Raw genomic sequence first — 13,999 nt, 5'->3', positions numbered from 1 at the left:
GATCCTCGAGAAGGGACACACTGAGACACACATGGCTGCAGCACACCATCAACTGGAGAACCATCCCATTCCCTCAGCCAACTGCATAAGCAGTGTGTAGAAACCTCAGGCCTTATGTCAGCTCCTGTTATCCACAGACATTCAGGAAAAGGTACCTTTCCTGAGTCCCTAATCCACAGAAAGAGAACTCTCCAGGACCCCAACTGTGCTTCAGTGAAAATGATTTTCAGGCTGTGTTCCATATGCTACAAAGCTCACCAGGGCCTGTGTTTCAGAAGGAAGAAGTCATTCTCAGAACCTGGTCCAGGCCTCTCTTTTGATGCAGAATCAGTGCAACTTAAAGGACAGTGAACAATGAAGTCGTCCTATCTGGGACAAGATTAATGCAAGAGGAAGGAGAAAACAATTGGAATCCCAAATGGAGGTTTTAACTTTTTGTGGGCAGTGGTTATCTTCTGTACTCCCTTCACTGAGAAAGCTGCATACAGCCTCTGGAAGCACCGTAGGCATTAGCGAGCACACAGGTCTGCGGAATCCTTCTGAACGAAGACACGTACTTTTCTGACAAACATGACCTCCTCTCTGTAATTACCATGTGCACCAATCTGGAACATTCATGAACCATAACCAAACCCAAGCGAAAACAGGTCTACAAGGGACATATCAGCACTCCTCTCCTATCAAGATGGGAAAGCTAACTTGAAATATTTATCATGTAGAAAATGAAAGGATAGTATATTTCCCAATGATGTGAGTTCACAAAAGTGCGCTTTTCTCCAAAGCTCTGAAAGCTTTAACTAGAACTAGAAACTATCTCAGTATCTACCAATAAGGGAATGATTAAATGAATTAGGACCAATCCACGATACTGAGTATTCTTTTTTTTTTTAAAGATTTTATTTATTTATTCATGAGAGACAGAGAGAGGGAGAGAGGGAGAGAGAGAGAGAGACAGGCAGAGGGAGAAGCAGGCTCCCAAGGAGCAGGGAGCCCGATGCGGAACTCGATCCCAGGACCCTGGGATCATGACCTGAGCCAAAGGCAGACGCTCAACCATCTCAGCCACCCAGGCACCTGAGTATTCTTCACTTGTTTTTTCCTCTATTTTAAACGTAAAAAATTTTACAATTAAAATACAGTAGTGACACAACTACTTAATGTATTTCTACATTTTTAGGTTTTTCACTTATATTCACACACACACCAGGAAATTCATTTTATTATAAATTCTCAAACTAAAACCTGAGATAACCATTCTCATTTTCAGTTTTCTTCTTCTGAAATGGTAACTTTTAAAGTAGATTTTGGTGTATGAACATGTGTCAGTTTACCTTGGTACAGTATAAATATCTTGGAAAAATATTTGGTTCGTTTTATCAATTTGCATTGTTTTGTCATATTTGCTATTTACTTTCCATATGAAGGTGTCAGAATAAGGTCCATACACATGCACCCAGTACCACAAAGATACCTGATCTACACTAACAGGTATGAGGTGTACATCCTTACTGGTGGTATCGGTATGTGGGTGCATTATGTGCAAGAGTTTCTCTAGCTGTTCACACACTGATGCTCAAGTGCCAGAATATTCCAACATCCGTATCTATGGTCAAATTACACTCACTAGAAATTATTTTTCCTGATATTAGCTGAACTTTATCACCTAACGAATTAAAACACACATGTGCACACACAGGGCACAAATGAGTGTGGCATCTATCAAAAACAAAAAAGAAGCTAATATATGACGGTGTTTATACATGAACAGACTAGGTGGCTGGAATGACAGGACTTCCATCTCACAGTCCCCCAGGTGTCTGCTGGGTGGTTTCTTCTGAGACCTGTTTCTTTGCTAAGCTAATGGCCATCCTCCTCCTGGACTTACACGGTCTTCCTTCGGTGTGCACATTCCCAGGGTGCCTCTCCACGTACCCAAATTTCCTCTTCTTGAGTGTGCTTTTCTTAGATTTCAGTATATGGTCTCTGGCTTAGGTTTTGGTTTGCCTGCCAAAAGCTCTAGAGCCACACCCTTCTAATGAGCTCCCTGTTTTAACTACTTTAACCCCTGTAAGAATCTATTTGTAAAAAGTTTCCATTGCCTGCTTTAAAAACGTTAGAAAATAATTTGATTTACTTAAATCCATAATGTGGACAACAGCTACCAGTTAAATACACAAAACATCAGGCAGAACAGTCATCGGCAAGCTTCTCTCAAGAGCCCTGATGAGCTCTTCGTATCTTTGGACACAAATTTATGACCTGAGGCAGGCAGCCCACGGTGCCACGGTGCCAAGCTCATAAAACCTGGATACATTTCCCAGAAATACCTCAAAGGCAATAAACTATCAAAACTGAAAGCTGCAGGTAGAAAATTAAAAAAATGAACTGAGGAAGCCCTCCCTCTTGATAGGCACCACCACACTGAAAGCTAGAAAGTCTGAGAGGAAAAGAGCAAAAAGATATGCAGAATGAGTTTCAAGGTAACGTTTATTATTGACAGAGAAGCATAAATGGCATTTACTTTAAGAAAATATGCTCAAAGGGCACCTGGGTGGCTCAGCCGGTTAAGTGTCTGCCTTTGGCTCAGGTCATGATCCCAGAGTCCTGGGATCTAGTCCCATATCAGTCTCCCTGCTCCGCAGGGGTCTGCTTCTCCCCCTCCCTCTGCGCTCTCTCTCAAGTAAATAAATAAAATCAAAATTAAAAAAAAAAAAAGGAAGAAAAGAAAATATGCTCAAAAACCCTAAGGTAAATTATAGGAAAAAGGAGAAGAGAACAAACTCAAAAGGTTAAGTCCAGGCTGATGATAACAGAGGTAATTATCCACTACTGGATGGGTATTCTTGTTCCTATAGAATGTCACTAGGGTTTATCTGTACAATCGATTTAGCAGATTTTTATTTGGGTATTTACCTTCCCTTCATACCACATTCTCAGGGAAGGTTACACAATCTGCAGCCCAAGAAAGACAGACCTTGAGATAAATTTAAGTCAATCTAGTCATTTAAGAAGTTAGGAAGGGGCATGTGCCAAAATTCTGGCCAATGAGAAGTCTAGGGGCTTCTGAGAAAGCTTGCTCGCCAATAAAGGAGACACCTAGGAGGAAATGGTCCCTCTTCCACTGTTAGAACTGTAGCAGCCAACTTCCGACCACAAAGGAAGCAGCCTACAGGACAAGCTAGAAGTAGCAGAGCGGAAATATAAAAAGAACCCTTAAGCTAACTGCCTCAGGACTTCTTGTTATATATACAAGATATAATCCCATTTCCCTTACTGTTTAAAAGTCCTTTAGGTTAAGTTTTCTGTTATAAGCAATTATGATCCAGCAAACAGCATTAGACCAAAAACAAGAGATCTCAAGAATTCAGACAGCAGCTTAAACGTTTAAAGTGCAACTGCAGGGCGCCTGGGTGGCTCAGTTGGTTGGGCGACTGCCTTCGGCTCAGGTCATGATCCTGGAGTCCCGGGATCGAGTCCCACATCGGGCTCCCTGCTCAGCGGGGAGTCTGCTTCTCCCTCTGACCCTCTTCCCTCTCATGCTCTCTATCTCTTGTTCTCTCTCAAATAAATAAAAATAAAAAAAATAAAAAAAAATAAAGTGCAACTGCATCTGCTTAAAAGGGGCAGGGAACAAAGGAAAACTGAATACCAGGAGCATAATCCACTGCCGCAGTTGGCAAAGAGAAGACAGAAAAAAATGTTTCTGCCACTAATGAAGGTACAGAAGTTATTTAAGGCCTAGCAAATTTCAAAAGCTGAAGTGTGGGAGTAGAAGGGAATAATGAGGAAGGCCCAGAATTCAAGAGCTAAAATGAGTAAGACATGATGTTTCCCAGAGCACAAGTCTCATAAAGTCAAGAAAACCCAAAAAACAAGAATTTGGCGGCTCAAGGGAGGGGATTCTGACTTTAGGATTTGAGCAGTTGCAGCCATAGCTCAATACCATTAACCGTTAAAATTCAACTCATTCTCCTGGCTTAGATTTGTGCTCCCAAAAATACTTCTGATAATGTTTCCCCACATATACCTCTCAGTCTGAAAAATGAAATGCCAGAGAAATTGCAAAAAACGGGTATTTGAAAGTTATTGGTTTACAATGAGTGCTTTGGTTTACACATCTTTTGGGAGTCTGGATATAATGAATCAGACCCTTTTGCACATGCTTTGACAAAACTGAAATTTCTAGCCCTGTAAAAGCTGTAGTAACTTCATTAGGTTATAAACAACCTAAATGACATCTCCGTTTTTATTCATTTGAAAGAGAGTGTATGCACACATGAGCACAAGTGGGGGGGGTGCAGAAGGAGAGGGAGAGAATCTAAAGCAGACTCCATGCTGAGCACAAGGCCCAATGTGGGGCTCGATCTCACAACCCTGAGATCATGACCTGAGCAGAAATCAAGAGTTAGACACAACCAACCGAGCTACCCAGGCATCCCTGGAGAACACATTTTAAACAAATGCCGACCACCCAATCCTTCCCAATACCTACTTAAAAATTACTCCTGGAGTGAGCTAGGTACTACTAGGAGCAGTTGTATCCTTTCAACATACACAAAGAGAAGGGCAAAGTGAAGCATGTTGATTTAGGCTGGATTCCCCCAGAATTGAACTCTAATAATGTGTGTGTAACTGATGATTTCAGGATGTACTTATTAGGAAGTGCAGATGCGAAACAAGAAGGAAGCCTATGCAGGGTGCATATATACAGAGGCTCCCACTGTGGGCCACTCTGCTTATTTCTGCCGGGAATCTCTCACAGATGGCATGGACACCATTATCCCACTCGGGGTAATTCTCAAAGATTCAGTCATGTCATTTCTCTGGACAGCAAGGAAATTGGGTCTGCATCCTCTAATTTTCATCCCCCATCAACTGAAAGCCACTCCCAGGGGCATTAACGCCATAGCCTTTCAAGGAGAGGGAAAGCTTCAGCAGGCACTTGCAGTGGGACTCCTATCAGTGGCATATGCTGGAATGGTGAGTGCCCAGAAAACACGGGTAGGGAACCGACACCTTCTGTTACACACCTGCTGGTTCCTGATTGGCTCCTCTCCACTCCAGCTCTCAGCAGTTCACTCCATCTCTCAACAGTCCTTGACGCAGATCTTCTCTCTGCTCCATTCAGGCAGATCTTCTCTCTGCTCCATTCAGAAGAACTAGCATCTTTCTAATAGCCTACTAGTTCTAAAATGAAACCACTTTGTTCATTACTGACCTAATTAAGAGCCAAAAATAGTCCAACCCTTCATGGTTTTTCTATTGAAAGGTTTTGTGAATACAATCAAAGAAAAACACTTGGAGACTCAAAGTTCTTTTATTTTCAACAATGAAAGCAACACAACAAAGAGGAATCAATTCACTAATTTGTAAATCTAACACAATCCTTACCACAAAACTATTTTCAATAAATAAAAACACATTACTAGTAACTGAGTAAGACTGTTCTTAAGACTCTCTACGGTTTTGCATGTTTTAAACAAAACTGGGTGGTAGGTAAAGAAACACGTGCCACAAGTATGACTGACAAAGACTGGAAGAAAAGAACAGCCAAGGAGCAGGGTCCCCAAATAGTAAGCTAGCAAAGGGAATATGGGATTTTCAAAGCAGTTGAGAAATCAGAGCTCACTAGGGGATGCAAGAGTTTAGGAAGTCTGTGTTCAAGGCCTTGTAATTAAAACTTTCCACATTTCTAGATTCTTGATTTGGAATCTATCCAATCTAGAGGAGCTTCTGCCAAAGGATAGGAAGCTCTTTATTCATGCTGCCTGAAAAGACCCATCTCCTAATCTCCCTCCTTTGACTTTGTCACTAGCTCCTGAAACAATATAGCAAGGGTTACATTCAGAAAAGAATTACTACTACACAGGCCAACCTCCCTCTGGTTTAGATTTTCCTTTCATAAACACGCTGATACTGCCAGGGACAGCTCTAAAAATATCCAATGTCTTTTATTTTTAGCCTCCTACACAACTCTGCTTGGCTACAAAATCTAAGATTCACAGAGCAATGGCAGCATTGGTCAGAAGACAAGTGTCAGTTCCAATGTACAAAATCTCTGAAGTTCAATGGTCACAAATCTTTTTTTTTTTTTTTTTAAACCTCACCTGCCACACCTTTTCTCTTTTCTCATTATCTTGCCAATTATTTCTTTCGGAATTCAATCCTCCGAGCTACATTCTGAGCACCAAATTTTTTGACCAATGCATCTCGGGCATCCTCATCATCTTTTTGCAAATCTAAGTCGTCCTGTCGGGACCAAATGGGATACCCATCAGCCCTCTGACCAGATTCTAAAAAGGAGGAAGTAGCCTCCAGCTCGCCACTATTTTTTAGGAAGGCCTGTGTTACTGTTGACAGATCTAAGTTAAACTTTTCCATTAACTGCCGGATGATCTTAATAGCAGCTCCCACCTCTGGTGGAGAAACTTTTTCTTCTTCTTCTTCTTCCTCATCCTCATCAGGCTGTGTCTCAGAGTCTTCCTCAGGTGTGGGTGGATCATCATCACACATTGTTATGTGAATTTCAAAATCAGGGCTCTCGTCAACCTAGAGAAAGTGATGAATATGACCAGTTCCTAATTACCAAGTCCCAAACACTTACTCTTTCAATATCTACTCTCAACTACCACCCCCCTTTGTCCTTTTCACCCCAATCACGCTGAACTTCCTTCAGTCCCTTCAGTCCCATAATGCTCCTTCTTAGTCGTGCTGGCTGTGTTTACATACACATATATATGTTGGGTTAAGAGGGGAGTGACCATGTGTGCGTGCGTGCGTGTGTGTGTAGCTGGGGAATATACATGTGCTTACGTGTACTCTATGTGCACATATATGTATACATATAACTATGGTATTCCAACAGAATATCAGAAGCTACACTAAAGGGGCGCCTTAAATGTCTCAGTTGTTGAGCATCTGCCTTCAGCTCAGGTCATGATCCCAGGGTCCTGGGATCGAGCCCTGCATCGGGCTGCTCCCTGTTTGGCAGGGAGCCTGCTTCTCCCTCTCCCACTCCCCCTGCTTGTGTTCCCCCTCTCGCTGTGTCTCTCTGTCAAATAAATAAATTCTTTAAAAAAAAAAAAAAAAAAGAAGCTACACTAAATATGAAAAAATACATGTTTGCGCATACACTTTCATGTATACACATGTTCATTAGACCATTTGTTAAAAGCTTGACTTCAGGGGCGCCTGGGTGGCTCAGTTGGTTAAGCGACTGCCTTCGGCTCCGGTCATGATCCTGGAGTGCTGGGATCGAGTCCCGCGTCGGGCTCCCTGCTCAGCAGGGAGTCTGCTTCTCCCTCTGACCCAACCCCCTCTCATGCTCTCTCTCTCATTCTCTCAAATAAATAAATAAAAATCTTTAAAAAAAAAAAAAAAAAGCTTGACTTCACTCTCAGATTGTAAGCTCCCTAAGGGCAGGAATTATATCTGGTTTGAGCATCACTACATCCCCTGTACCTACTGATGCCTTCACATAAGTACTCAAAACACACAGCTGTATAAACATACTAGGACCTCCATGCTGTACTACATTCAGGCACATTACAAAGCATGTTATGTGAGAAGAGAACTATGCAGACCATGTTTGCATTTGAAAGTTTATGGATAACAGACCAAATATAAAAAATAAAACAGAACTCGGACCACAAAAGGCAACAATCACTAAATTCAGCCAATTCTTCTGCCTTCCTTCACTCATCAATTACAGAACTTTAAATTATTTTCCTGTTTTACAATGAGGCCTAACCATTTTCCTTTGTTAATAATAAAAATTAATTTACAAGATCCTTTTTCTTGGAAAAGATATGGACATATAATTTGGACTTTCTTTCAAATTACTCCTGTTTTATAGTTCCTACCTTTCCCTCTACCTTTGATTAAATATGAGATTCCAACTGAGTATCAGAAGCTCAACTAAATATGCAAGCATTAAAAAATCCCAAAACCACCCTAAGTACACAAAAAGCTAAACTTGTTTATTAAACTCTTTTAAAAATTACATTTATTTTCCTGAGAAGCATTAAAATATTTTAAAAGATAAATCTACAGTCTTATTTTGAACACCTTAAACTGAGAACAGAGTCCTTGAAATGGGTGCTCTATATGGTTTAAAAATAATTCTCCCGGGGCGCCTGGGTGGCTCAGTCGTTAAGCATCTGCCTTCAGCTCAGGTCGTGGTCCTGGGGTCCTGGGATCGAGCCCCACATCGGGCTCCCCGCTCAGCGGGAAGCCTGCTTCTCCCTCTCCCACTCCCCCTGCTTGTGTTCCCTCTCTCGCTGTGTCTATGTCAAACAAATAAATAAATCTTTAAAAAAATAAAATATTAATAAAAATAAAATAATAATTCCCCCAATTTTTCTCCCCCTCCCCCTCTGAAGTTTTCCAACCAAAACTTAAAAGCTACATGCCTGAAACCAAGATCAGTCCCACTTCCATTCTCCCTCTCCCCCACCCCTGCCCCTACCCCGCTGGGCCTTAGGTGTACAAAAAGAATAAATGCGATAACCAATTTTAAAAAAGAATGGAAGTAGGGAAAAGAAGTTAAATCTAGTCAACATACCACAATCTCCTCAAACTCCCGGGTGGCTTCTACAAGCATCTTTTTTACTGCTTCATCATTCTCTTTGATCTCTTCCTTTACATATTCTTCCTCAGGTAAGTCTGGAGTTCTCTTATTCTGTGGTTCTATTAAAGAGAAGAAGAGCACCAGATTAGAATTAGACTCTTTTGCAGAAACCGAAAATACAGTGCATGCTCTATGAGCTCTTAGCCAGAAGTGAGCCTGTACATTTTTTCTATAAGAAGACATCAGTTTTAGATCAGAAGAATAAGAAAAACATAAGATATGCATGTTCAAAAATTTCTACTCTTATGAAAAGTTACACTATCCAAGTGGTGATATTTTTCCTAGGTTCTAATACATAAAATAAAAATACTCTTCAAGCATCATTCAATTTTTGCTTTGTATTTATAAATTGGGCAAATTAACAAAATTGTGCCACAAATTGGGTTCTCTGGGAAGCAGACTATGAAATGGAGATTAACACACAGGTGTTTAGTAGGGTGCACTCTTGGCAAAACACCTGTTAGAAGAAAGAAGGAGTGGGCAGAGAAAGAAGCTGAGCGGTGAAAGAGCTCCAACAAAGCCTCAGCTGAAACCATGGGGAAGTCTGGAGTTGGCCAAGCTGGGGTGAGGAAGCCATGACAAAATTCCCCCATAGATCAGTCCCTAAATGCTAGCCATCCTAAGATGACAAGACTTTAGGCAAGACAGCTCTCCAGGCCGCTGAATATAGATGAGGAGGGTACACCACAATCCACTACATACCATCTACAGAAAAGAGGGTCTCCTAAAGCTAAGCAACCTCCAGTTTCTCTTTTACTCTTTGTTCTCGGAGGATTTAATTCTGCTCTCTTTTCCACTTAACAAGAACTGACTACTAAAGAGCAGCAGGAGAAAGTTGTTTGTGATGTAACTGCTCTGTATCCTGATTTAGGTGGTGGTTACAACGATTATATCCGTACTAAAATACACAACTGGAAAATAGCATGGTGGTCCCTCAAAATATTAAACATAAAATTACCATTATGAGCCAGAAATTCCACTTCTGAATATATACTCAAAAGAAATGAAACCAGGGTCTCAAACAGATATTAGTACATAGCAGCATTACTCACAACAGACAAGATATGGAAACAACCTGTGTCCGTTGATGACCAGATAAACAAAATGTGGTCTATACATGCAGCAGAATATTATTCAGCTTTAAAAAGGAAGGAAATTCAGACACACGCTACAGCATGGATGAACCCTGAAGACACGGTGCTAAATGAAATAAGCCAATCACAAAAGGACAAATGTATGATTCCAGTTACATGAGGCAGATCAAATTCATTAAGACAAAAAGGGAGAATGGTGGTTGTCAGGGGCTGGGGGAAGGAGCAAAGTGGAGTCGGTGCTTAATGGATACAGAGTTTTAGTTTTAGAAAAAGTTCTGGAGACAGATGGTGGTGATGGTTACATGACAATGTGAATGTACTTAATGCCACCAAACTGAACATTTAAAAACGGTTAAAATGGCAAATTTTATGTAACATATGTATTACCCAAAAAGATATCTTTAGATATTACCCATTTTGTTAATTTTTGCTAATCTGATAAGTAAAATACAACATTTCCTTGTTCTGATTTACTTCCCTGAAAAATACCACCATACACATTTGTTATTTAAGTTTCTATAGGTCAAATCCAGGCATGGTTTCTATCGATCCTCTGATCGGGGTCTATTTTTATTTAATAACAATATTCTGCATTTATTTATTGGCCATTCATTTCCTTTTCTGGAAAGTTCTTGTTCCGTTTCTTTTGCTCATTGTTCTACTAGTTTTCTTTCACTAACTTCTGCAAGCTCTTTGTACGTTAAGAAAAATATGTTGCAATGTATTGGGAATATTTTTCCAGTTTGCTCTGTGACTTTACCATGAAAAGTTTTTAATTTCAAGTAATCAAATATAAAAAATTTTTTTAATCTTTTTGGTTTCAGGACTATCACCATGCAAATATTAAAAAGTATACTCAAGGCAACCTACTGAATGGGAGAAAATATCTGCAAATTATACATCCAATAAGAGGTTAATACCCAGAATAAAGAACGCATACAACTCAATAACAAAAAAAGTCCAATTAAAAAATAAGCAGAGGATCTGAAAAAACATTTTTCCAAAGAAAACATACAAATGGCCAAGAGGGGCACATGAAAAGATCCTCACATCACTAATCATCAGTGAAATGCAACTGAAAACTACAATGAAGTATCGCATTATACCTGTCAAAACGGCTATTATCAAAAAGAGAAGAAATAACAAGTACTGGACAAGATGTAGAGAAGAGGAACCCTTGTGCACTGTTGGTGGGAGTGTAAATCAGTGCAGCCACTATAGAAAAAGGTACTGAGGTTCCTCAAAAAATTAAAAATAGAACTGGATCCAGCAATAGCACTTTGGAGTATCAATCTGAAGAAAATGAAAACACTAATGTGAAAAGATATATGCAACCCAATGTTCATTGCACCATTATTTACAAAAACCAAGATATGGTAATAACCCAAGTGTCCAATAATAGATGAATGGATTAAAATGTGGTGTGTACACGTACACACACACACACACACACACACACACACACTCTCGCACTCACACACCGGACTACTACTCAGCCAGGGGTTAAAAAAAAAAAACAACAACCAGTAACAAAATCTTGCCACTTGCAACATGGATGGACCTAGAGAATATTATACTGCTGAAATAAGTCAGAGAAAGACAAATACCGTGTGATTTCACTCTTAAGTGGAATCTAAAAAAAAACCACCAAACAAAACAAAACCCGAATTCACAGATACAGAGAACAGAGATGGAAGAGGGTTGGCATGGGGATGTGCAGGGCAGCAAAATGGGTGAAGGGGATCAAGAGGTACAAACTACTAAGAGGTATAAAATAAATCATGGGGATATAATGTACAGTACAGGGAATAAAATCAATTATTATTGACATATTGTATTAACTTGAATGATGACAGATAGTAACCAGACTTACTGTGACAATTTGCAATGTATGCAAATGTAGAATCCCTAGGTTGTATACTTCAAACCAATATTGTATGCCATTTGTACTCCAGGTTTTAAAAAAGATCAATAAACGTTAGAAAAATTGAAAAATAAATTAAAAATATATTCATGCATATTTCCTTTTTTTCCCCAAGCTATTCTTTTTTTTTTTTTTAAGTAATCCCTACACCCAAGCCAGAGCTCAAACCTACAACCCTGACATCAAGAGTCACATGCTCTACCGGCTAAGCCAGCCAGGCACCCCTCATCCATATCTTCTTAGTCATTTTAGGATTTTAATTTTTACAATTAAATACCGGATAATCAAAATATTAGAGTAGGGTGAATCTAGCTTAATTTTCTCCAAAGTTCCAAATGGCCTATCTGTAGTCCCAACACTACCGATTTAAAACGCAAAGCCCTACATGATCTACTTCACCCATAAACATAGCCTTGTCCTCTCTCCCAAAATTCTCCCTGTTGCTTACTCCATTCTAGCCACACTGGTCCTTGTTGCTCCAAGAACACACCAGCTATATTCCCACCTCCAGGCCTGTGCACTTAATATTCCCTCTACCTGAAACACCTCCTCAGATAACCACCTGGCTTGCTTTCTTTTGGTCTCTGCTCAAATATCAGCTTATGGAGTGACCTTCCCTTATCACCCTGTAAAAAAACCTCCTCCCCACCCCTTACCCTGATTTTATTTTTCTCTATAGCACTTACCACTGCCCAGCTAGCATGTTAAGTTCCATGACCGCAGGGACTTTTATTTATTGTTATATCCCAGCAGGATAACAGTGTCTGGCACTCAAATATCTGTTGAATGAATGAATCTGAAATGTCACTTTTACCAAAAACAAAATTCCTACTAAGCATGCTGAACAGGAGAAATAGATTTACCTCCCCAGACCTGAAATGTTATATGGAATAGCCAGCCACCTAAGGAAAGGGGCGGGGGAGAGAGGGAGGGTGGCATGCTTCTTTAAACAAAAGGGTCAGTTTAAGCTCTCAATACCGGTTACTTCAAAAGTGAAGCATCTTCACAGCTTTCCACTAAGTCCTAACCAACCTGAATCCCCACGTTCAATTCAACTGCATTAAAAACTTACTTCGCCTGAGCGAGACCAGGAAGACCATTCCAACTGACGAAACCTTCTGTGAATACGCATAGAAGCCAAAACGTGAAAATAAACTGGTCTGGCATGCCTTTAAAAAGGCTTACACTCAATCTGTCTGAACATAAGTATTTTTTTAAAACGAGTTTCTGGAAAAGACACCCTAGAAGCTGGTTAACAACACACTGCCTCTGGGGAAGAAAACTGGGTAGCTGGTTGGTAAGATGGGGGGGTATCTCTATATAGACTTTTTATACCTTTTGAATATCATACCACGTCAGTTCTCTAGTTACTGGAAAAATATATCGAAGTGCGATTAGAAAATGGTGCAATTTTACCCGGATGTCTAGGGGCGGGGGGAGGGAGGAAGGTCTGGCGACTCTACCAGACGCGCCAACATGGATGCCTAACGGAAAGGGGAAGGCGCCCCGCCCCCACCCGCACAGGTGCAGAGCAGGTCCCGCGTTCGCGGCAGAGGCCTCACCCCCGCTATCAGCAGCTTCGGGATCCTGCTCAGCTTTCCGCTTGAGTTTCTGGGACGAAGGGCTCACTGGGGCGTCCCCCAACAGGTACTTATGCTCCTGGCCCCGCAGGTGCTTGAGGTAGCGGTCCTTCAGGGACTGCCACGAATGCTGGGTAAGGGAGCTTTTCTCCATCGCCTTCCACAAGGCGGTGCCGGTGACGGAGCTTGGCGAGCGGGCATTTTCCTTCACGTACGTCAAGATGGCCACGTCGTCCGCGTCCGTGAAGGCGATGCGCCCCCCGTGCGGCTGCGGCTCTGGCTGCGCGGCGGCGGCGCCCCCCTCGGCCTGGGCACCGGGCTTCGTCTCCGGGGCCTGGTCGGCCGCCGAGCCCAACCGATAGGCCTCCAGGTCGAGCCTCTCGTTGCGCTCCACGCAGTCCAGGATGTACTGCGTGGAAATGAAGTCGCCCGAGGCCTCGGCCGCCGCCTCCCCGGGCTGAGCCAGCAGCACGGCCCCGGGTTCCTGCACCCGGCACAGGGTGCCGCCGCCGTGCAGGATGAGCGTCGAGACCCGGCGCTTGGCCGGGCTGGGACGCACGTAGAAGGACATGGAACTGCCATCTTCCCTCACGAACAGAGTCGAGGAATGGGTGAGCCCGTTGGGGTCTTTGCCCAAATCCATCGCCTCCGCCATAGCTGACGCCAGGTAACCGAAGAGTGGCCCCCAGACGAGCTTCTGACGCACAGAGCAAAACAGAACCCACTACCGCTCCCTACGCCGCGGCCACGAAGCCCCGCCCTGCGCCTGCGC

The 13,999-nt window shown here is 42.0% G+C and overlaps 1 protein-coding gene across 1 annotated transcript; it reads right to left on the bottom strand.

Annotated features, from left to right (window-relative positions):
* Positions 1 to 5,298: 5,298 nt before the first annotated feature.
* TERF2IP (TERF2 interacting protein) lies at positions 5,299 to 13,995 on the bottom strand. Its single transcript, XM_025860543.2, has 3 exons — positions 13,210 to 13,995; positions 8,564 to 8,688; positions 5,299 to 6,549 (listed from the first exon to the last, which is right to left on the bottom strand). Exons 1-3 carry the CDS (start codon positions 13,880 to 13,882, stop codon positions 6,145 to 6,147), a joined length of 1,203 nt encoding a protein of 400 aa, XP_025716328.1. The 5' UTR covers positions 13,883 to 13,995; the 3' UTR covers positions 5,299 to 6,144.
* Positions 13,996 to 13,999: the final 4 nt, after the last annotated feature.

This window comes from Callorhinus ursinus, unplaced genomic scaffold (assembly GCF_003265705.2).
Source record: "Callorhinus ursinus isolate GAN/ISIS: 27379988/994484 unplaced genomic scaffold, GSC_fseal_2.0 scaffold46, whole genome shotgun sequence".
Lineage (NCBI taxonomy): Eukaryota > Metazoa > Chordata > Mammalia > Carnivora > Otariidae > Callorhinus > Callorhinus ursinus.
Note: the sequence above shows the minus strand (reverse complement) of the source record. Positions and strands in the feature narration are given on the sequence as shown.

Bases quoted from the DNA above. Each gene is read 5' to 3' on its own strand.
- TERF2IP (XM_025860543.2), bottom strand. From the start codon at position 13,882: ATGGCGGAGGCGATGGATTTGGGCAAAGACCCCAACGGGCTCACCCAT. The intron at 8,689-13,209 runs GTGAGGCCTCTG...TCTCTTTAATAG, and splicing joins CGAAGCTGCTGATAGCGGGG to AACCACAGAATAAGAGAACT. The intron at 6,550-8,563 runs GTATGTTGACTA...CACTTTCTCTAG, and splicing joins GGGAGTTTGAGGAGATTGTG to GTTGACGAGAGCCCTGATTT.